Source organism: Peromyscus californicus, unplaced genomic scaffold (assembly GCF_007827085.1).
Source record: "Peromyscus californicus insignis strain IS unplaced genomic scaffold, ASM782708v3 Scaffold_19__1_contigs__length_69161282, whole genome shotgun sequence".
Taxonomy (NCBI): Eukaryota; Metazoa; Chordata; class Mammalia; order Rodentia; family Cricetidae; genus Peromyscus; species Peromyscus californicus.
This window is the reverse complement of record NW_026294491.1, coordinates 60,384,565-60,409,617: the sequence shown is the minus strand read 5'-3', so window position 1 is coordinate 60,409,617 and position 25,053 is coordinate 60,384,565. Positions and strand designations below refer to the sequence as shown.

Genomic DNA, 25,053 nt, shown 5'->3' with positions numbered 1-25,053 from the left:
TGAGCAGAAAAAGCAGGAAGTAGGAAACTGTTTTTTTTTTTTTAAATTAAAAACACTCCATATTAAGCCAACATAGTTTGCTGAATTATTCTTCCCCTGCCAGACAGAGGGATTTGAGTTAGCAGAGAAGACAAGTGTGAGGAGCCAACTTCATTTGTGTGAGGTGTTGTTCCTGCCCAAAGATGTGGAAATCTCCATGAGTTTCACAGATGGCACCAAAGACATAGACTTTCTTCCAAATTCCCTTTCCCCCTGAATTCCTTTCTGGTTTCCAAAACCTTCCTTTGGTCTTTAAAAAGAAGAATTTCCATTTAAAAAAATTAATGTGGCCGGGCGGTGGTAGCTCACGCCTTTAATCCCAGCACGCAGGAAGCAGAGGCAAGCGGATCTCTGAGTTCGAGGCCAGCCTGGTGTACAGAGTGAGGTCCAGGATAGCCAGGGCTACACAGAGACCTTGTCTTAAGAAACCAAACCAACCAAACCAAACCAAGCCAAAAATGTGTATGTAGTCACAAAAATGAGTGTAGTCACACATGGGTGCCAGAAGAGGGAGCTAGAGTTACAGATGGTTGGGAGCCTCCTGAAGAGGGCGCTGGAAACTGAACTCAGGTCCTCCACAGGAGCGGCAAGGGCTCTTAACCCCGGGCCTATTTCTCCAGCCCCCACTTTGCTTTTTTAGATAGTGTCATCTTTCTTGTCCTACAGTGTTTTAGAGTCATGGCTTACTTGGCATTCATTACGGCAGGTTTCCTGAGGAATGGTGAACTTCTGGAGGAGCGTATGAATCCCAAGTTTATTATTCCTCACCACAGTCTTTGAGCTAGGCAGCCAAAGGTGGCGCGAGCTGGGAGCTGGGCGTGGGAGGTCTGCCAACATTAGTAACGGAAGGCACTCTGCCTGTGCCTGGGCAGGGGAGGCATCTTGAGGCTGTGTTCAATGCTCCAGCCCACTTTTGACACAGGGATACTCCTAGGGAGATCCTGTAGTCAGCTTAAAATGGGGACCATGACATTTAGCAGAGAGATGGCTCTGACCACCCTTGCATCAGACAAGCTTTCCCATCCCAGAAGCTTTGGGTCACTGTTTTATTAGAGTGTTGCTACTGTAAAACTTACTAAGAAAGTTAGGAAGTACCTTAACTCATAGGTGTAACTTACTGTTCACTGGTGTGGGGGACGTAGGACTTTTAAAATCTCCCTGAATCCTGCTGGTCATGGTGCCACACCTTTAATCCTAGCACTTGGGAGGCAGAGGCAGGAGGATCTCAGTGAGTTAGAGGCCAGCCTGGTTTACAAAGGGATTTTTAGGATAACCAGGGCTCTTTTACACAGAGAAACCCTGTCTCCAACCACTCTCCCACCAAAAAAAAATCCTCCCCAAATTCCAACACAGACAAAATACTTGTGAAGTGACAAGACCTTCTGATGTTATTCATAGGGGTCAATTACTTCTGTGTGAGTGAGTGAGTGAGTGTATGTGTGTATGTGTGTGTTGTGTGTGTGTATGTGTGTGTTGTGTGTGTATGTGTTGTGTGTGTATGTGTGTGTGTGTTGTGTGTGTATGTGTGTGTTGTATGTGTGTGTGTATGTGTGTGTGTTGTGTGTGTATGTGTGGTATGTGTGTATGTGTGTATGTGTGTGTGTTGTGTATGTGTGTATGTGTGTGTATGTGTATGTGTGTGTGTATATGTGTGTGTTATGTGTGTATGTGTGTGTGTTGTGTGTGTGTGGTGTGTGTGTGTGTGTGGTGGAGGTCAGAGGACAACTGTTAGACCTTGCTGAGGCAGGGTCTCCTTTCTTTGTACCCCCGACCACCTGGCCTGTGAGTATATGGACAATTCTCCTGTCTCTGTCTTCCATCTTACTGAAGGAGTTCTAGAATTAAAAATGTATGCATGCCACCACATCTGGCTTAAACTATATAACTGTATAATTATTATTATTGTGTGTATATATTTGTGTGTGTGTAGGTGTGTGTTTCACAATGAGTGTAAGGAAGTCAGATGACAACTCTCTGGTGTCAGTTCTCTCCTTCCTAGTTGACGAGGGTTCCGGGTGTGAAACTCAAGTCACTGGGCTTACAGGACAAGTGCCCGTCCCCTGATGAGCCACCTTGCGTTTCTGAGTTAGAGCTAGCATCACCAGATCTTCAGGTAGTGAGAGGTGTACAGCCATCATCCATGTCCTTCCTGTGTGTGCACCGAAGCTTGAAAAACACCTCCATAGCTTGGAAGAACATTCTGGAGACAAGGGAGAAGAAGCATCCATGTTTCACTGCACTGAGGTCACTATTAGGTAGAAAATGTGGACATCAATGGCTGAGTTGGAAAACGATTGAGAAGCCAGATTTTTGAATAAGGTGTAGGAATACCATAACCAATTATTCTTTGTATGTGCACATGTGACAGTATGATTAAAACCTATATCCAAGTCTAAAAGAATACCTCAATAGGGATAAAGTAAAAATTCCAGGTCAGTGGTCCAGGGCATTTGCTGCTCTTGCAGAGGAGCTGAGTTCAACTCCCAGCACCCACATGGTGGTTCAGAACCACCTGTAACTCCAGTTCCAGGGGATCTGATGCCTTCTTCTGGCCTTCTCAGCAACCTGCATTCACATGGCACATATACACACTCTGCTATGTTATGCCCAGTCTCAGGGACCCCCAAAAGACCACCGCGGAGACCGAATCTTATATGTAAAAGCAAAGAGCCTTTATTCTCTTCAAGCTCCGAGCTTGGTCTCTCTGTCTGTCCGGCGCAGTGGTGAGATCAGAGAGCCCTGAGCTCAGGTGGGGCAGAGTTTTTTTTTTTTTTGGTTTTTTTCGAGACAGGGTTTCTCTGTGTAGCTTTGCGCCTTTCCTGGAACTCGCTTTGGAGACCAGGCTGGCCTCGAACTCACAGAGATCCGCCTGGCTCTGCCTCCCTAGTGCTGGGATTAAAGGCGTGCGCCACCACCGCCCGGCCCGGGGCAGAGTTTTTATCATAGCAGAGGTTGGGGTGAGGGCATTTCCAGGGTCCAGGACCCTGATTGACTGACAATTGTCTAGGGTATCTGTAAAACAAAAACATGTGTGTTCTAGACTCAGGGACATCTGATCACCTTATCTAGTGGTTGGAATGTTTGGGATGTCAGGTCCTTTCCCATCCCTGGGTGGATTCCTGGGTGGTGTCAGTTTAAGGCTTTTCCTGGATCTGGGTGTTGCCTGCCAGTAAGCCTGTCACAGAAGCTGTGTCTAGGCCCCTAAGCCTGTCATGGCAGCTGTGTGGTCAAGCTACTCTGGCCCCCCACCCCCAACATGCTACACGTACATACAGATAAAACAAAACAAAATGAAAAGGGTTGAATTCCAGGCCATGAAGCATCGTGTCTTAATTGACAGCCCTTGTTCTTTGTGGTACATAAAACAATGTTGTTAAAATTGATGGTGCTGGCCTGATCTCTGTGTGAGTTCGAGGCTAGCCTGGTCTACAGAGAGAGTTCCAGGACAGGCTCCAAAACTACATGGAGAAACCTTGTCTTGGAAAACCAATAAAACAAACAAACAAACAACAACAACAACAACAACAAAAGATGGTGTCTTATACTCAGTGAAGTACAGTATTTGCATGTAAGGATCCAAGTTTCTAATTACTGTTTTAGTTGAGCCCCACAGGATTTGATGTGTAGGACCTAAGTTCATTGAACGTTAATGCGGTTTCCATTATGATTTCTTTTTGATGAATTATTCAGTAGTGTGGTTTGAGCTCCCAGGCTTACGGTGGGGTTTTGGCTTGGGGCTGTCTCTATTATTGATTTCTAATTGTGTTGCTTTGAGGTCTGAGTGGAGTCTATATGCTATCTTTCGTGGCCTAGTATAAAGGTGGTTCCTTCTCTGGTTGCTGGAGACTGTCTTGCCCTCCTCACGGCTCTGTCCCTTTCCTGTCCCTTTCCCTGGCCTTGACTATTGTAGCTACTCAGTCCTCCGGCCACCATTGGCCTCGCTGTACTAAGGCTACTCTGGGTTCTGGCTCCCAGAGCTCTGGGGGTCTATAGCTGCCACAGGCTGCAGTCCTGTGCCACACCCCAGAAAACCTGAAGGTGGGGTGGAGGATTTTGAAGAGAGGAAGTAGCTCAGCTGAACTTTGATGTTTGTATTCACAAGTAAAATGCTGGAAAGGGTGTGGTGTGTGTGTCCACCCTATCTCACTCACCAGTGTGATCTGGGAAGGGTGTGGTGTGTGTCCACCCTATCTCACTCACCAGTGTGATCTGGGAAGGGTGTGGTGTGTGTCCACCCTATCTCACTCACCAGTGTGATCTGGGAAGGGTGTGGTGTGTGTCCACTCCTTTCACTTATCCTCCCTTCCCTCCCTTTCCATCTTCTCTTCCTCTTCCTCCTTCCTCTCTCTCTGTCTCTGTCTTTCTCTCATTTCTTTTCTTTTTTCTTTTCTCTTCCTTCCTTCCTTTCTTTTTTCTTCTACTTTTTTTAAAAAAATGGTGGCGCACACCTTTAATCCCAGCACTCGGGAGGCAGAGCCAGGCGGATCTCTGTGAGTTCGAGGCCATCCTGGTCTCCAAAGCGAGTTCCAGGAAAGGCGCAAAGCTACACAGAGAAACCCTGTCTCGAAAAAACCAAAAAAAAAAAAAATTTTTTTTTTCAAGAGAGGGTTTCTCTGTGTATCTGTGGCTGTCCTGGAACTCACTTGGTAGACCAGGCTGGCCTCAAACTCACAGGGGTCCTCCTGCCTCTGCCTCCCAAGCACTGGGATTAAAAGTGTGCACCACCAAAGCCTGGCCTGTATGATTTTCTTATCAGAAGCCATTACACTGTGTTACTGAGTTTCTGTGCTCTATGAAGTTATGCACAAAGAAATCCAGTGTCTACTCATCTGACCTTTAGAAAAATTGGTTGAGGGGTAGAGAAGTGGCTAAGCCAGGAAGAGGACTTACTGCTCTTGCAGAAGAGTCCACACCAGGCGGCTCACGACCATCTGCAACTCTAGCTCCATGGGATCTGATGCCCTCTTCTGGCCTCCATGAGCAGCAGCACACATGTAGTGCACATACAGACATGCAGGCGTGCACATGTACACATAATTAACAACAATAAAAATAAATCTTAAAAAAGTAATTAAACAGGGCACATGCTGATGTAAAATGGTAAAGAACAGATTGACTTTTATAAAACATAAATCATACAGCAGAATAAAAAGAATGGTTCATCTGTCCTTATGACAGCCACAGACTTAAAGGACTCTTTTGTTACTATGGGTGGCTGGGAGGGTTAGAATTATTTTCCTTCTTTTTCTTCTCCCTCCTCCTTGAACTCTTTATGTAGCTGAGGGCAACCTTGAACTTTTGATTTTCATGCCCCTACCTCCCAAGTGCTGGGATCACAGGCATGAAGCACCATGCCTGCTTTCTTGTGCTGGGGGTGGAACCCAGGGCTTCCTGCACACCAAGCAAGCATGTTACCAACTGACCCACAGCCCCAGCCCATGTAGTTGTTTACATTTATTCATTCAGATGCTGCTTGAGAGCTGACTCACCTTTTCCAGGCGCTCTTCTAGACGCCACTGGGGGCAAAGTTACGTTTGTGGTTGATAATGGGAGGTGACCTGTGGAAGTTTCGGAAGGCACTTCTTCAGGTCGTGAGCCAACTGCTGGAGAACGTGCCGAGGTGTCCACACAGTGAATAGCGACACCTAGCTGCTTCAGAGCTCTCCTCCACTCAGTTTAGAGCAGGCGAGCCGTGTGGAGGCACAAGCAGTCTGGATTAGTGCCCTGGATTTCAGACTCTGGCACCACAGTATTGTTGTCAAACTTGGGTCTAGATGTTTAGTTTTTCCCTCAATGCAGGCATGTGCATAATCTTTTGAACCTGTTTCCTCCTCATTGTGTGTGTGTGTGTGTGTGTGTGTGTGTGTGTGTGTGTGTGTGTGTGTGAATGTGAGCACTTATGAGAGCTAGATGTGATAATGTGTTAACACGACCCCCAGGACACAATGAATACTAAATACTAGCTGCTTTAAAATTGTACTTACCGTGTGTGTGAGTATAGGTGTGCTTCTGCCTGGTGCCCATGTGGAGGTTAGAGGACAACCCTAGGAGTCAGTTCTTTCTTGCCACTCGTGAGATCTGGGGATTGAACTCAGGTCATCAGGCTTGGCCTCAAGCCCCTTTACCCACTGAGCCACCTCACCAGATACCCCTCCCCCATATTTCAAATATCATTTAGGAAATAAAATAGACTGTCAGGTATTTCATCAATATACTTAAATGGAGACCCTGTGTTACAGATGCCAAGCACGGTGATGTTCTAGAATCCAAGAGTTCTTTGGCCAACAAGATGACCTCTGACAGAAGGGCCAGTCTTTCGTCTTCTGATGAAGCAGGTCTGAGAGTCACTGAGCCCCCGGGACCACCCACTGGGGTGGTGATTCACTCTGAGTAAGTAATAGGGTGTGTGTGTGTGTGTGTGTGTGTGTGTGTGTATGGGGGTGTCTGTTGAGATTTTGACACTATTGGGGTGAACTATAGCAAGAAACGGATAGCCTGAGATCAGTGTGCCCTGCTAGGCAAGAACTTTAGAGCTAGACTACCCAGGTTCAAATCCCAACTTTTCCACTAATGGTCTGTGTGAAGTCGAGCAAATTGCATCAATCTCTAGGCCTTGGTTTTTTTGAATCATTTATTTATGTATCCCTCTCCCCATGTGTGTGCCTGCATGCCATTATGAACATGTGGAGGTCAAAGGGACAACTTGAGTTACACACACACACACACGCAAACATACAAAAGAATGAAAGAAAATAAAGAATGAGCATCCTAAGAGATATATATAGTCAAGACTATAATTACCGGGGCTGGAGAGATGGCTCGGTGGTTATGAGTACCAGCTGCTCTTCCAGAGGTCCTGAGTTCAATTCCCAGCAACCACATGGCGGCTCACAACCATCTATAGTGGGATCTAATGCCCTCTTCTGGCATACATGCAGACAGAGCACTTATATACATAAAATAAATAAATAAATAAATAAATAAATAAATAAATAAATAAACAAACAAACAAACAAATAAATACATCTTAAACAACCCCCCCCCCCAATAACGACAAACTTCTTAAGGTTGAGAATGTAGCTCAGCACAGAACACATACTTGCCAGAATGCCAAGGCCCTGGGTCCAACCTAGGTCCTTCTTTTTAAAAATGATACAAGAAAAAATCAGAGTGATAGAGAGATGTGCATACTTCTTATGAAGACCACAGATTTTCCAGTGTTCTACCTCCCGTCGCTCCTTCGAGCAATACAGGAAGACAGGAAAAAGTAAGAGGACATAAGTGGACATGGGAAGAGAACGGAGCCCCTCACCTGCACTCTGGTTGAAGTCTCTCACTGGCTGAGAGCCAAGAATTCCAGCGCAGAGGGCTGGAGAGATGGCTCACCTGGCTTTGGTTCCTAGAACCCACAAGGTGGCTCACAACCACCACGAACTCCAGTTCCAGGGGGTCTGATGCCCTCTTCTGGCCGCCATGGGCACTGTGTGTACATGGTACCCTTACATTGCAGGTAAAACACTCATACACAAAAAATAAATCTTTAAAATACATATAACAAAACAAAGGCATTTTATCCTTATTTATTTATTTATTTATTTATTTATTTATTTTGGTTTTTCGGGACAGGGTTTCTCTGTGTAGCTTTGGAGCCTTTCCTGGAACTCACTCTGTAGCCCAGGCTGGCCTCGAACTCACAGAGATCCGCTTGGCTTTGCCTCCCGAGTGCTGGGATTAAGGGCGTGTGCCACCACTGTCTCACTTTATCCCTTTTTAACTGCACAGTGAAGTGGCATTAATTACATTCATAGTGTCTTACAACCATTGCCACTGCCTATATATTTTTTTAATTATTTGTTTTTATTTTACGTACATTGGTGTTTTACCTGCATGTATATGTCTGTGTGAGGGTGTCAGATCCCCTGACATTGGAGTTACAGACAGTTGTTGCCCCGGCCAGCGGGGTGTCAATGGGGGTGACCCACCTGCGGGAGAGAATGAAAGGGATGGGGGAGACACGAAAGGAAGACAGCAAGACAGTGTGTTCTGATCAAGCTGCAAATTTTATTCTCCTCAGCAAGGCATATATATAGAAGGGGAGGGGGCAGGAAGGAGGGAAGGGGTACACGACATGCCGTACGTGCAGGTGAAGGGGGACATGCAGGTAAAGGACTACATGCAAGTTGTGAGGCTGCTAGGTGGTAAGGTCACTGGTCAGTTCTTTATCTTTGGGCGCATCTGGTTTAGGGCAGGGGCTTGTTCTCTGGCCTAGCTAATACTTTTCCATGGTTCATGTTTGGTCCCTGACAAGTTGTGAGCTGCCATGTGGGTGCTGGGAATTGAACCTGGGTCCTCTGGAAGAGCAGCCAGTGCTCTCAACTGCTGAGCCATCTCTCCACCCCACCACTGTCTATTTTCAAAACAATTCATCAATCTAAACACAAACTCTGTATCCACTGAGCAGTATTCTTTCTTCTTCAGCTCCTGGAAACTTCTCAGCTACTCTGTCCTTGTATTAGTAGGGTCATATCGATTTGTTCTATGTCTGGTTAATTTTTACTTCAGATAATTGATTCAAGGCTCACCCATGTGGTAGCATGTTGCGGAACTCCACTCTTTGTAGGCCGAGTTTTATTCCTATGTGTAAGCTGAACTTCATCGGTTCACCTACCTGTTGCTGGATGCTTGGAGTTATTTTCTGCAATGCACAGCCATAGACCAGTGTCTTCCTAAGTTTTTGTTCTCTGTTCTTGTGAGTATATACATAGGGGTAGAGTTGCTGGATCATGGAGCATTTCCATGTTTTACTGTATGAGGAGCTAGTACTTTGATTGCTTTTTAAAAAATGTTGGTTTAAATATGTATGTATGTGTACCATATGCATGCCTGGTGCCTGTAGAGGCTAGAAGAGGGCATCAGATTCCTTAGAACTGGAATTACAGGTGGTTGTGAGCTACCATGTGGGTGCTGGAAATTGAACCCAGGTTCTCTATAAAAACAGCAAGTGCTCCTAACTGATTAGCAATCTCTCTAGCCTGTTTTGAAAAATTACATTTAATTTATTAATTAATTTGGTGTGTGGCTGGGTGTATGCCTGGGGGCTAGAGGACTACTAACAAGAGTTGGTTCTTTTCTTCTGGAAACATGGGTTACCAGGGATCAAACTCAGGTCCTCAGGTGGCAAACAGCTTTACCTGTTGTTGGTTGTTTTCACTCTTTACTCTTTGGGGGCCCACCACCCAGCTCCCAGATAAATCACACGGAGTCTTATTATTACTTATAGATGCCTGGCCTTAGCTTGGCTTGTTTCTAGCCAGCTTTTCTTAAATTATCCATCTACCTTTTGCCTCTGGGCTTTTATCTTTCTCTAGTCTATATCCCTTTCTTTCCTTCTTACTCCATGGCTTGCTGTGTAGCTGGGTGGTTTGCCCCTAGAATCCTCTCTCCTTTTCTCATTCCTTCATTTCTATTCCCAGATTTCTCCTTCTATATATTCTCTCTACCTGCCAGCCCCGCTTATCTTTTCTCCTCCCTTGCTATTGACAGGTCAGCTCTTTATTAGACCCATCAGGTGTTTTAGACAGGCATAGTAACACAGCTTCACAGAGTTAAACAAATGCAACATAAAGGAATGCAACACATCTTTGCATCATTAAACAAATGTTCCACAGCATAAGCAAATGTAACACCTCTTCGGATAATATTCTACAACATTTACCCAATTGTTTGTTCTTTCTATCTCTATCTATGTATCTATCTATGTATCTATGTATCTATCATCTATATCTATCTCTATATCTATCTATCTATCTATCTATCTATCTATCTATCTATCTATCTATCTATCTATCTTTATTTATCTATATATTTGGTTTTTCCAGACAGGGTTCTCTGTATATCCCTGGCTTTCCTGGAACTCACTCTGTAGACTAGGCTGGCCTTGAACTCAGAGATCCACCTGCTTCTGTCTCCTGAGTGCTGGGAGGCATAAGCCACTACTGCCCAGCTAACCTGATTGTTTTAAGGCATGGATATTTTGAGTAAGTTTTAGTACCTTCAAGTTGTGAGTCAGTAAAACTGCTCAGGGACTTTATAGAGACTGAGGCCAGTCCTGTTGCTGAGATCTCATGTGCTGCTAATGTAAGATTAGTTTGATTTTTCAGTTTGAGCAGAGAGGCCATTCTAACCCTGCCACTTGCCTTCCAGCACAGCTGCGGAGATGGGTCAGAAGTCCTCCTCCTCCTCCTCCTCTTCCTCCTCTCCTTCTTCTGCACAGTCTAATCGCTCCTCTGAATTTTCACTGCCTGGATTCCAGAAGGAAAAATATCCTGAGGAATTCAGCCTGCTTAAGTCACAGACAAGTGAGTAGGCCCCAGGTCTTCCTCCATAGGCCTCTGCTCCTGGGGCCTTTTCAGAAATCTGTCATATTATGGGCCAAGTCACGGAAGACCTCCCCTGCCCAGTGCCAGCTCTGGCATGTTTCCTCTTGGGTCCTCATGATGGCTGTGTGGGAGGTATGTATAGTCATATGGTTTTCACAGGTGAAAGGTCTTAGTGTAAGTGCCATAAAAAGTATTAAAGCAATATAGAAGTGTATAGACTACAAACCCCTTACTCAGTATTCTCCAACAATATTCTTCCCCATAGCTGTGAAGAGCTGACTTTTGAAATATGTACACCTATGTATGTATGTACGCACATAATACAAAAGCAGCCATATGTTGTATGATGCAGCTTTGGCCAACAGTGGCCTGCATATATGACAGCGTTCCACCAAAATATGATGAGGCTGAAAGCTTCCCATTGTCTGGTGATGTCATAACTCTCCTAATATGATAACACACACGAGATTTGAGTCTCTGGTGATACTGGTGGCCAGTTACATAAAGGCATAGCACACACATCATATCTGATAATGATAAATAACTATACCACTGGTTTAGATATTTAGTGTACTACACTATACCATCATTATGAAGTGTACTCTCTCTACTTATTATGAGAAGTTAAGGGGGCCCTGGCAAGGGAGCTTAGTGGACAAAGGCCCTTGTGTCTGAGTCTGAGTCTGGAGGAGGAAAAGGAGGAGGACTTCTGACCCGTCTCTGCAGCTGTGCTGGAAGACAAGTGGCAGGGTTAGTTAGAATGGCCTCTCTGCTCACACTGTGTCCACAGTCAGGAAGGAGAGGGGTGGTGATGGGAATGGCTGGTGCTCAGCTTGTTTCTCCTTTTTATTCAATCCAGGATTTAGTCCACACCCCAGCCTTCCTACCTCAGCTAACCCAGTCTAGAAACTCTCACAGACGTGCTCAGAGATGTGTCTCCTAGGTGACTCTGGATCCCATCAAGTTGACAGCAGCAGCTACCTCGCTGACCTCTCTGTGTAGGTCTGTGTAAGCACACTGTGGTGTTCAAAGAAGAACGAAGCAGCCTAATGACACATTTCCCCAGTCACTCAGTGGCACACATGTAGAAAAACTGAGTTGTGGTATATACAGTGTTTTCCCTCAATCGTCGCAGAGACCACAGACCTTTCCCTGCATCCACGCTTTAGGTCTATGTGACTGTTTGCACCAGTTATCTTTCTTTTCCTAAAAGATCATTTTTATTTGATGTATATGAGTGTTTGCTTGCATGTATGTGTGTGCACCTGGTCTGTGTCTGGTGCCCATGGGAGCCAGAAAGGGGGTATCAGATAAATAACTATACCACTGGTTTAGATATTTAGTGTACTACACTATACCATCTTCTTTGGAACTGGAGTTACAGATGGTTGTAGGCCATCATGTGGGTGCTAAGAACTGAACCTGGGTCCTCTGGAAGAGCAGTCAGTGCTCTTAACTGTAGAGGCACCTCTCCAGCTCCAGTATTAGTTATATATCTGTTGCTGTGATAAAATGCCACGACCAAAAAGAAAGATTTATTATAGCTTACAGCTCCAGAGGGATGGACTCCAGAATGTTGGGGAAGGCATGGTGGGGGAGGCAAGGAGTAGGAAGCAGAGGGGTCCCATTTCACCCTGACATAGGAAGCAGTGGGGGCAAGGAACAGGAAACAGGGCAAAGCCATAAACCCCCAGTACTGTACTTCCTTCATTAGGGATTGGGATGGGGTGGGTTAGGGGGCTGAGGGAGCTGAGAAGATGGCTCAGTGGGCAAAGTGCTTGCCACACAAGCATGAGGATCAGAGTTTAGATCCTAGCACCCATGTAAAAAGCTGAGCATGAGAGCCCGTGTGAGCATGAGAGCCTGTGTGAGCATGAGAGCCCGTGTGAGCATGAGAGCCCGTGTGAGCATGAGAGCCCGTGTGAGCATGAGAGCCTGTGTGAGCATGAGAGCCTGTGTGAGCATGAGAGCCTGTGTGAGCATGAGAGCACATGTGAGCATGAGAGCCTGTGTGAGCATGAGAGCCTGCGCCAGCATGAGAGCCCGTGTGAGCATGAGAGCCTGTGTGAGCATGAGAGCCTGTGTGAGCATGAGAGCCCATGGGAGCATGAGAGCCTGTGTGAGCATGAGAGCACATGTGAGCATGAGAGCACATGTGAGCATGAGAGCCCGTGTGAGCATGAGAGCCCGTGTGAGCATGAGAGCCCATGGGAGCATGAGAGCCTGTGTGAGCATGAGAGCCCGTGTGAGCATGAGAGCCTGTGTGAGCATGAGAGCCTGTGTGAGCATGAGAGCACATGTGAGCATGAGAGCCTGTGTGAGCATGAGAGCCTGTGTGAGCATGAGAGCACATGTGAGCATGAGAGCCTGTGTGAGCATGAGAGCCTGTGTGAGCATGAGAGCCTGTGTGAGCATGAGAGCCCATGGGAGCATGAGAGCCTGCGCCAGCATGAGAGCCCGTGGGAGCATGAGAGCCTGTGTGAGCATGTGAGCCCGTGTGAGCATGAGAGCCCGTGTGAGCATGAGAGCCTGTGGTTCAATTCCCAGCACCCACATGGTGGCTAACAACTGTAACTCCAGTTCCAAGAGAATCAATGCCCTTCTCTAACTCCCAATGGACACCAGGCATGCACGTGGTACACAGACATACAGGGAAAACACCCATATTCATAAAGGCAAAAATAAATATTAAAAAATAGATGAAAAAGCAATTGAGGAAGACATTGATGTTGACCTCTGGTACATAAACACACACCTTTATCCACACATACATGTATACACACACACATACACACACACACACACACACACCACAAAAGAGTTCATAGTGAGATTATCTCTAAAAGCCGAAAGAGTGTGAGGACTGGAGAGACGGCTCAGTGGTAACAGCACTGGCTGCTTTTCAGAGGACCTGGATTTGGTTCTTGGCACCCACATGGTGGCTCACAACTGCCTGTAACTTCAGTTCCAGGAAGATCCAAGGCCCTCTCTGGCCTCTGCGGACACTGCATGCCTGTGGTGCACATACATATTTGCAGACGAACACACATTTTTTAAAAGTGTACATGTGAGAAAGCTGTAGGCCAATAGAACCTGGGGAGTTTTTACATATTGCCATCTAATTGTCTTGAGGGAGGGAGCAGGGCTAACGGAAAGGTTTCTGATATCTTGCAGAAGATGGGCAGCGTCCTGAGTGGACATTTTATCCAAGGTTTAGCAGCAATATCCACACCTACCACGTTGGAAAGCAGTGCTTCTTCAGTGGAGTCTTCCGGGGCAACAGGAGGTCTGTGGCAGAGCAGACAGTGGACAAGAGCCTTGGGAGGAAGAAATATGGTAACGTGCCTCATCCCATCAAGGATGAAACAAACACACAGCAAGCCCTTAGTTGTGACTCTGTGGACTCTGTTTTCTCTGGCTGGGGACAGCTCTGCAGGGTCACCCTGCTGCCCACAGTGTAGACAGGAAGACAGAGAGCCCAGTTCACAGGTGACAACTTTCTGTGAAGGGCTCGGAATGCATGCTGAACCTCACTTTCATCTTTCTCTAGCTCTTATAAAATGCTAATGTGGCATTTAAGTCACCAAATGAGTCACTCCCGATTCTTATTAGTAGATGCCTCATTGAAGTCTAAGGACAATCATGTACATTTTCGTTAGATGTCACCTGCCATGTACATTTAAAGTAAGCTTTAGCATGTCATATACAATGTTATTTTTAATTTAATTAAAGGTAATGAAGGTAAAAATATTATACATACACCATATCTAAGCCATGTATCACCTTGGTTCATAACCTGGTGAGTTCTTTGCTCCAACTCCCTCAGAATATATTTTTCAAAAGATCCCGAGAGGTTGCTGAGCACCAGAGGGCCATTTATGGCATTTTCTTATAGGAATACCCATGTAGGCGGTGGCAGCCAGCGCCGAAGGAATGACTAAGATTTCTGCAGAAGCTATGCAAAGAGAAATAAGTACCAACGTCTCTTGTAAAACTCATGCAAAAGGCAAATGGATTTTCAGATTGAGGCTTGGATTTATCTGGATAAAGGGCCATCCTGGGGAAGCCCCAAGCATGGTCCCTGATGTGGAGCCTCCCAGGAGTCCCATGCCTTGCCTACATCCTAAACTTCCCATTCAAGAGAAAATGCAGAGCCACAGAGATGGCTCAGTGGTGAAGAGCCCGGGATGCTCTTGCCGTGGGCCTGCTTCTATTCCCAGCACCACGTGGTGGCTCACACCTGTCTGTAATTCCAGTTCTGGGGGATCTGATGCCTTCTTCTGGTCCCTGTGGCCACCAGGCACACAGGTAGTGCACAGACATACCTCATACACATAAACTTAAAAAGTTAATTTTTAAACTAATGGCTGCTGCACAAGTGTGAGAACCTGAGTTCAGATTCCCGGCACCCACACAAAAGCCAGGTGTAATGGTCATTTCCTGTAACCCCGGAACTGGGGAAGCTGAGACAGGCGGATCCGTGAGAGACTCTGAGTAAAAAAATAAGGTGGAGAGCAATTGAGGACAACATCCAGCACTGATGTTTGGCTTCCACGTGCGAGACCACATATGCATATTGTGCACCCATGTGCACTCATGTGCACATATATAAACACGTACATGTACATATACTACACACCCAAATACATTTAGAAAGGGAAATGCATGACATTTAATTGAGATCCAGAATGTATACAATTTACTTTTTCCTCACTCAAATATTTTACTGTTTTTGTTATTTAGAATTGAAGCAAGAGTGTTATACAGATGGACCACCACGATAAGCAGAACTTAATGAGTTTAGCAAATACCTAACGTTCAATACCTAGTGATAATCACTTTTCTGTTTTTAGTTTTAAAAATATAAATCGCCAGGTGGTGGTGGCGCACGTCTTTAATCCCAGCACTCGGGAGGCAGAGCCAGGCGGATCTCTGTGAGTTCAAGGCCAGCCTGGACTACCAAGTGAGTTCCAGGAAAGGCGCAAAACTACACAGAGAAACCCTGTCTCGAAAAAACCAATATATATATATATATATATATATATATATATATATATATATATATATAAATCATGGAATAAAATGGTGCTCAGTTGGTAGAGTGCTTGCCTAGCATGGACCAAGTCCTGGCTCTATTTCCTGCACTCCCAGCAGTTGGGAGATGTCGTCAGGAGGATTAGGCGTTAGAGGTCATCCTCAGCTACACAGTGAGTTTGAGGGCAGCCTGGGACACATGAAGTTCTGTCCCCGAACAAACAGAGTTCCACCCAGAACATCAGATTAGTGCATGGCTCAGTCTTCGTTAGAGAAACTTCTCGAAATAAAAGGAAATTAACACACAGACCCACAACTTGACAAGGCGCAGAGAGAGACTTGGGAGTGCTCAGGTCTGAATGGGGTGTCTGTATCATGCTCCTCCTCTCAAGGCTCAGTGATACATGCAGGAGAAGGGGCAGAAAAACTGTAAGAGCCAGAGGTGGTGGATGTCTCCAAAAGGCAGCATTTTCCTGACACGACAGGGCAGAAGCGCATATGAATTTACAGACTAGACAGCGTGCACATGACCTGCACAAGCTCAAGCCAGACAAGAATCCCAGCACGGAGGTGGGCATAAATTCCCATCCTCGCCAAGAAGCTGCCTGAAACTGGTGGCTGGGAGAGGGGAAATCAGTTTTCTTCAATGGAGTGACAGTGGGCATATCAGCCACATGCCAGGGCAGGCCCCATGCTCAGGAGTGCTTAGCCAACACAAATTAGATTCCTTTCTCTCTCTCTCTCTCTCTCTCTCTCTCTCTCTCTCTCTCTCTCTCTCTCTCTCTCTCTCTCTCTCTGTGTGTGTGTGTGTGTGTGTGTGTGTGTGTGTGTGTGTGTGTGTGTTTCAAGACATTACATGAAGTTAGGGAGAATCTAGAAGGAGTTGGGGGAAGGGAAAGAATATGATTAAAATACATTGTTTGAAATTCTTAAAGAATAAATAAAAACATTGAAAAAAATCAAGGGGCTGGAGAGATGGCTCAATGGTTAGGAGCACTGGTTACTCTTGCAGAGGACCTGGGTTTGTCCCTCAGCACCCACATGGTGGCTCACAGCCATCTGTAACTCTAGTCCCAGGGAATCTGACGCCTCTTACGGCCTCCGAGGGCATTGTACACACTGGTACATAGACAGACATGCAGGCAAAACACTCATATACACAAAATAATAAAATGTTAAAAGATCAAAATAAAAGCTACATGTCTTGCATGTCCAACAAAACCAACCAACGAACCAATCAAACAAACAAAAAACCCCAACAAGCAAGCAAATGTGTATAGTTCTTTTTTTTTTTTTTTTGACAGAGTTTCTCTGTGTGGCCCTGGCTGTCCTAGAACTCACTCTGGAGTGCTCGGATTAAAGGCATGCACCACCACTATCTGGCTTGTGTGTAATGTTTTATAATCTATAATGATAGAATACTTTTTCTTTTCATTTTAGGGTTTTTCGAGATAGGGTTTCTCTCTGTAGCCCTGGCTGTTTTAGAACTCACTCTGTAGGCCAGGCTGGCCTTGAACTCACAGAGATTTGCCTGCCTCTGCTTCTGAGCTGGGCTTAAAAGCATTCGCCCGACTCCTTTGCATTTTTTTACGGTGCTGGGAATTGAACCTACATGCTAGCTGCATGAGCTATATTCCCAGCCCTCCATGTTTTTAAAAAAAATTTTAAGTTATGATTTGAAAATTTCACACATGCACATGGTGTGTTTTGGCCATACCCTCACCTCACTCCCCACCTCCAATCCTCTTGGACCCCCATTATATCTTCTTCCCAACCTTTTTTTAAAAAATTAAAAAAAAATAGCTATTTTTAACCTTCAACTGGGGCTGCCCATATGTGTGAGGTCATCCACGGGTGCGGGGAACCTGCCAGTGGCCATGCTCTTAAATAAAAGTGACTCTCCCTCTCCCTGCAGCTATCTGCTGCCAATAGATCCTCAGCTCTAAGGCCTCAAGCTGCCCCTGATTCATGTGAAATTTTAACTGGCTTGATCTTGTGCAGATGTTGCCAGCTGCTGTGAGTGCATGCGCCACAGCCATACCACCTCCAGGGGACGGTATTTCACAGCCCTCCTCCTACCCTCTGGCTCTAACCTTCTTTCCACTCCCTCTTCCCCAGCCGTCCATGTTTTAAAATAGTCATGTATGATAACCCAGTGTAGTGAACTCGACTTTCCTAAGGCAGGGTAACGAGAACTCCGTCTCTCAATAAGCACGAAGATACTTGACTTTCACTGTCTTGTTGCTGCTCACAGCAAAAGGGCATTGGCTTCTGCCTTCTGTGTGATGTTTTCAAACATTTCCCACAGATATTGATCCCAGAAATGGAATCCCAAAGTTAACACCAGGGGATAATCCGTACATGCTCCCAGAACAGAGTAAAGAGTTCTTCAAAGCGGGAGCAAGTCTTCCACCTGTCAACTTTTCACTGTGAGTGCATGCTCGTTCCAGAGGAACTTTAGGGACTGTAAAGGGATCGGGTTTCTTCTGCCATATGTAAATTATTATTATTATCATTATTTATATATGTATTTTGGTGTGTGTGTTATAAGCACCTATTTGTGCAAGCATGCACACTCATGCATGTGTGTGTGTGGCGGCCAGAGGACATTGAGTATTTTCCTCTGCTGTCCCCACCTTATGCTTTTAGACTAGCTCTCTCTGACTGAACCCAAAGCTGGACATTTTGGCCAGGGCAGCTGGCCAGTGAGCTCCTGGGATCTGCCTGTCTCTGCCCCCTAACGCTGGGGTCACATGCAAACACAGTTGTGCCTGGCTTTTATGTGGGTTCTGGGGATTTGAAACTCAGGTCCTGCTGCTTTCATAGCAAGTCTCATACCTACTGAACCATCTCCCTAGTCCTTGCATAGAAATTATTTTTGAAGGGGTGGATCACATAAGATGTGATGGAGTGAAAAATTCGTTAAAAAGTTCTTATTTAGTTCATTTGTGCCTATACACACTGTGGAATTGACATGATAAGAGATACAAGAAGGACTGGGGATATAGCTTATTGGTGGTGTGGACAAAGGCAAGGCCTTCATTTCAACTCCCGATACTACAAAAAGGACACTATACTTTAAAGAAGCTATCTATCTATCTGTCTGTCTGTCTGTCTATACATATGTACATATGTATGTATGTACAGTGCATCACTGGGTGGGGGAAGGAAGAGGAACAGTGGGGAGGGGGTAAGAGAGGGGGATAGAAGGTTGAATATGAGCCAACTCCAATGATACGCATGTATAGAAATGTCATGAGACCCATTATACTGTACTTTCAAAAGCTGATAGAACAAGAAAGAAGTAGTTGTTTATTGGTCTGATTTCTATTACCACATACTTGAAGGCTTCAGAGCTTTCCTACCCAGTCTGACTGTTAGTGACTAGTATACAGCTTGACGTTAAATGTGGAAGTGAACTTGGGAAAAATACAATCAAAGAGAAGTCATTCAACTAAAAGGAAAACAGTAGTTATATTATATTGAAAATAACTAGAAAACCAGTCACCTGAGAGTCAATGATCTTGATGAAACACAACAAAAAAATTAAACACTATTCCCTGTCCAGTTTTGAAGCCCACATGTGAGAACTGATACCAGAAGGTAGGTATCATGGTTTGGGAATGATGATGTGTTGCTCTCCATGCTTAAAGTGGTCATTGCCATTTTATGGTTTTTTTTTTAATTGTTCTCTTTTCAGGGTTCCTTATGAGAAAAAATTTGATACATTTATCCCATTGGAGCCACTTCCACAAATTCCCAAGTGAGTTTTCTCACCAAGTTTCTATGATACTATCTCTTAGAAAATGACACCCTTTCCTCCCATGGAAGAGCCTGTAGAACGTCGAACCATGGGGACCCTTTGTGTCTCAACAGCAGGGTCAGTGCAGTATATAAGGTGGACAGTTGGAGAGACACACAGAGGTCAAGTGTCTGTGGCATCTGGCAAGGAGAGGGGGACAAATTCTACATAGGACACTAGCTAACTGCCAGATGCCACTGTGTGCTTAAGTATGCATGGGAGGGGAGTTAACATGGAGCAAAAGGGCTGATAATACCCCGTTTTCAGAGTATTATCACATTTGAGTGTTCTGGGAAAGAAAAGCACATGTTTAATGATTGTAACTGGGAACTCAGAGCTTCAAAACCAAAGAGAAACCCAATAGAACACCCCTATATTTAAGGGAAGGACAATCTCTGTTTTTATACTAAAATTTAAAAAAAAAGACATGCGGGCATGGAGGCACACGTGCCATGTGTGAGGGAATTGGTTCTCTCCTGCTATGTAGAGGGTCTCGAGGACTGGACTCAGAGTTTCATGCTTGGCAGCAGAGGTCATTACTTATTGAGCCATCAGTGGCCCTAATTTCATGCTTATAGAATTAAATATTTTTTAAATTAAAAAATATGTGTGTGGGTGTTTTGCCTGCATGTATATCTGTGTACCATGTGTGTGTCCAGTACCCAGAGATACCAGAAGAGGGTTTTGAATTCCCTAGAACTGAATTTCAAGCCACTATGTGGGTGCTGGGAATCAAACCAGGGTCTTCTGCAAGAGCAGCCAGTGTTAACCACAGTGAGCCATCTCTCCACCCCTGATTTCACACTTTTGCTCTGCTCCAGTCTGAACCTCATTTACCTCTCCCTCTCTCTCTCTCTCTCTCTCTCTCTCTCTCTCTCTCTCTCTCTCTCTTTTCGAATATAGTCTCATGTAAGTATGGTGAGGTAGGCGCATGTTCCTTAGTCTCACACGTTGAGATTCAGTGGGAGTACCCAACCTCAGAGCTCGGAGGAAATAAAAACCTTTGATTCTAAACTTGGCACCTCTAATGCCTTCATTATACTTCATTATTCCTTATAACATGTAATCAGGCTCCTCATGTCTGTACTTTCTTTTTTATAAACACTATTCTAGAATACTCAAAATACCAGCAACTGCCTAATCTTACCATTCTACCCAACTATTTTAGTTTTTGTAAATATATGCAAATATATCTGTATGTATAAATCATAAAATACCAAGCAGTATGGTTTTTCTAACCTATTACATTGTATTTATTTTTGGTTTTTCAAGACAGGGTTTCTCTGTATAGCCCTGGCTGTCCTGGATCTCACTCTGTAGACCAGGCTGTCCTGGAACTCACAGAGATCTGCTTGCCTTGCCTCCTGAGTGCTGGGATTAAAGGCGTGCGCCCTAGGTGCTCTTTTGTACTGGGGGCAATCTATGAATCAGGAGACTTGGGCTTTCTTCATTGCACATTGACCTGGAAGTCATCTAACCAACTGATCACATCAGGAGACAAAAGGGCTCCCGTTTCAGGAGCTGTTGCTGGAAATACTACTTACTGTTTCTTAGATTTAGTCTCCTACTCCCTCAGGACACAAGTAGTCGAAAATCTTTTTTTTTCTTTTACGTTTTATAAAATCTTCATTGACAAATAATTTACATAGTATACAATTTGCCTGTTTGCACAATTTGATAGACTTTAGTCCAGCATCCTCATAGGCCCATGACACCATCACCACTTTCTATTTTAGAACATTGCTGTCTTCAATTTCATACACACATATAATGTATGGTGATTACACTCCACCTTATTTTTTTAAATGAATATAGTATTTGCAATTGTAGCCATTTTTAAGTTCAGAATTCAGTGGCATAAATTACATTCAAGATATTAATTACACTCATTATATTCATTAATTACACTCATATTAATTACATTTGTGGTATTCATTGATTACATTCTCAGTATTCATTAACTATATTTATGATATGATTTATTACATTCATGATATTATGTCTTGATACTACTGTCTGTTTGTGGGGCTTTTCCATCACACAAAACAGAAACTCTGTACTTAAGAGATCATTGCTCTATATTCCTTTCTTCTCCATCTTGAGATAACGTCTAATCTTTCTGTCTCTATGAATTTGTATATTTCATATATTTTATGTAATACAATTCTATAGTATTTGTCCTTTTTTGAATGTAAAAACATTTTATGTACAACTGCAGGAGAAATAATACACAGATATCTTGAACATAAAAACAGGTTATAATTTAAAAGTCCAGGGTTATTTGAAACTGGAAAACATTTTCTCTGTAGATAATAGTAAAAATGATAACATTTCCCAATAAGCCCTTTTAAGCCAAATAATAGCTGAATTATACATATAAATATTGATTAGCTTCTGGGATACAGAAGAAACCTATCTTCATCTGTTCAGAGAGCTATGTTTTACTTAAGTAGTGTAAGTGAGATTCCTATTCATATTCCCCTTCACTGTTTGATTTACAGCAGACATTTTTCTATAGGCTAATTCATATTCTAAAAAAATTTTATCCTCCCCTCCTGAAAGTATATCCAGTATATTCTTTCATTAGATTGATCTGGTACAAATTCTTATCCTAATAGTGAAATGTTTCACTAAAGCTTTCCCAGTGATTGGGCAAAATCAAAACTTATTATAAGCTACAGTCATCCTAGGGTCCCCCCTGCTATGTAGCCTCCCTGGATCTGTGGGTTGCAGTCTGATTGTCCTTTGCTTTATATCCAGTATCCACTTATGAGTGAGTACATACTATGCTTGTCCTTCTGAGTCTGGGTTACCTCACTCAGGATATTTTCTAGTTCCATTCATTTGCCTGCAGATTTCATTATATCATTGTTTTTCTCTGCTGAGTAGTACTCCAGTGTGTATATGGACCACATTTTCTTAATCCATTCTTCAGTTGACGGGCATCTAGGTTGTTTCTAGTTTCTGGCTATTATGAATAATGCTGCTATGAACATAGTTGCGCATGTATCTTTGTGGTATGATTGAGCATTCCTTGGTTATATATCTAAGAGTGGTATGGCTGGGTCTTGAGGAAGATCGATTACCAATTTTCTGAGAAACTGCCATACGAATTTCCACAGTGGTTGTACAAGTTTGCATTCCCACCAACAGTGGAGGAGTGTTCCCCTTGCTCTACATCCTCTCCAACATAGATTGTCATTATGGTTTTTGATCATAGCCATTCTGACAGGTGTAAGGTGGTAACTCAGAGTCCTTTTGATTTGCATTTCTCTGATGACTAAGGATGTTGAGCATTTCCTTAAATGTCTTTCAGCCATTTGAGATTCTTCTTTTGAGAATTCTCTGCTTAACTCTGTAGCCCATTTTAAAATTGGATTGTTTAGTATTTTGATGTCTAGTTTCTTGAGTTCTTTATATACTTTGGAGATCAGCCTTCTGTCAGATGTGGGGTTGGTGAAGATCTTTTCCCATTCTGTAGGCTGTCTTTTTGTCTTATTGACTGTGTCTTTTGCCCTACACAAGCTTCTCAGTTTCAAGAGGTCCCATTTATTAATTGTTGCTCTCAGTGTCTATGCTACTGGTGTTATGTTTAGGAAGTGGTCTCCTGTGCCAATGCATTCAAGAGTACTTTCTACTTTCTCTTCTATCAAGTTCAGTGTAACTGGATTTATGTTGAGGTCTTTGATCTACTTGGACTTGAGTTTTGTGCATGGTGACAGATATGGATCTATTTGCAATCTTCTACATGCTGACATCCAGTTTTGCCAGCACCATTTGTTGAAGATACTTTTTTTTTTCCATTGTATAGTTTTGGCTTCTTTGTCAAAAATCAGGTGTTCATATGTGTGTGGATTAATGCCAGGGTCTTCAATTTGATTCCATTGGTCTGTATGTTGGTTTTTATGCTAGTACCAAGCTGTTTTTATTACTATAGCTCTATAGTAGAGCTTGAGGTCAGGGATGGTGATGCCTCCAGGGGTTGCTTTATTGTACAGGATTCTTTTAGCTCTCCTGGGGTTTTTTGTTTTTCCACATGAAGTTGAGTATTGTTCTTTCCAAGTCTGTGAAGAATTGTGTTGGGATTTTGATGGGGATTGCATTGAATCTGTAGATTGCTTTTGATAAGATTGCTATTTTTACTATGTTAATCCTACTTATCCATGAGCATGGGAGATCTTTCCATTTTCTGATATCTTCTTCAATTTATTTCTTCAGAGACTTAAAGTTCTTATCATACAGGTCCTTCACTTGTTTAGTTAGTGTTACCCCAAGGTATTTTATATTATTTGTGGTTATTGTAAAGGGTGATGTTTCTCTGATTTCTTTCTCAGCCCTTTTATCATTTGTATATATTAGGGCTACTGATTTTTTTTTTAGTTGATCTTGTACTCTGCCACTTTACTGAAGGAGTTTATCAGCTGTAGGAGTTCCCTGGCAGAATTTTTGGGGTCACTTATGTATACTATCATATCGTCTGCAAATAGTGAAAATTTGACTTCTACCTTTCCAATTTATATCCTTTTGATCTTTTGTTGTCTTTTTGCTCTAGCTAATACTATATTGAGATTGTGTCTCTATGCAGTTGAAAACCTTATCTAGAGCCTATTGTTTTTTTTTTCTTCTTTGACAGGGTCTCATGTAGATTAGACTGACCTTAAACTCACTATGTAGCCAAAGATGACCTTGCATTTTCAGTTGTGAGCCTAGCCTTTAACAGCTGAGCCATCTCTCCAGCCTGACCTTGAATTTTTGATCTTCCTGCTTGCACCTTCCAAGTGCTGGGATTACAGGCATTGTCATACTTGGTTTATGTGGTACTGCGGATCAAGCCACAGCTTCTTGCATGCTACAACAGCACTCTACCAACTGAGCTACACCTCCTTCTGTCACTGTTTTTTTTTTTTTTTTTTTTTTTTTTTTTGGTTTTGGTTTTTCAAGTCAAGGTTTCTCTGTGCAGCCTTGACTGTCCTGGAACTCTTTTTGTAGACCAGGATGGTCTCAAACTCACAGACTTACCTGCCTCTGTCTCCTGAGTGCTGGGATTATGCACCACCATATCTGGCTTAATATTTTTAATTTCTAGAAGTTCTGTGTGACTTTTAACATTATTTATTGTGTGTATGTATGTGTGGGTCCTGGGGATGGAACTTGGGCTGTCACATTTGTTGGCAAGTGCCCTTATCGACTGAGCTATCTGACTGGCTCCCCATCTGATTTTTTTTTTATATCTTTTATTGATTCACTTGTTTTCCTTAAATACTTCAGCACAGTTATCATAGTTGTGTTGGTATTTTTGTTCAATAAATGATTTCTGTCATTGCTAGGTCTGTTGTTACTGATTTTTTCATCTGATTATTGATCACAGTTTCCTGTCTTGGCAAGACTAGTAATTTTTGCTTGGATATAGAACATTGTGATTTTATGGTGTTGAGTATCTGGGCTTTGTTATCTTTTAAAGAACGTTCAGCTTTATTCTGACAATCATTTTCAATTTGGTATGATATTTTGATATTTAGTTTTTGAAGTGGTGATGCTTTTGAGGATGTTTTGACTATTGTTAGGACTTCTCTAAGTTTAGAGTAACTAACCATTCCCTTTGGAGTCTCTACAAAATGCTTGGAGTAATCAATGAAGAGTTTTCAACTTAGTTGGTGAGATATAGAAGGATTTTTCAGTCTTCTGTGAGAGCTGGAAAGAATTCAGCTAATATCTTAGTTAGAGGTTTATTCAGCTTATACTTCCATATCACTGTTCATCACCAAAGAAAGTCAGGGCAAGATCATGGAGGCAGGAGCT

At 43.5% G+C, this 25,053-nt stretch overlaps 1 protein-coding gene across 3 annotated transcripts in view; it reads left to right on the top strand.

The window, feature by feature from the left end:
* Nucleotides 1–25,053, top strand: part of Spats1 (spermatogenesis associated serine rich 1) — a 42,236-nt gene that overhangs the window by 5,175 nt on the left and 12,008 nt on the right. For all 3 annotated transcript variants that reach the window (XM_052745414.1, XM_052745413.1, XM_052745415.1), the window contains exons 3-7: nt 6,279–6,429; nt 10,243–10,397; nt 13,593–13,754; nt 17,761–17,881; nt 19,153–19,215. In XM_052745414.1, the coding sequence (XP_052601374.1) occupies nt 6,279–6,429; nt 10,243–10,397; nt 13,593–13,754; nt 17,761–17,881; nt 19,153–19,215 (652 nt within the window). The remainder of the gene's footprint in view (nt 1–6,278; nt 6,430–10,242; nt 10,398–13,592; nt 13,755–17,760; nt 17,882–19,152; nt 19,216–25,053) is intronic.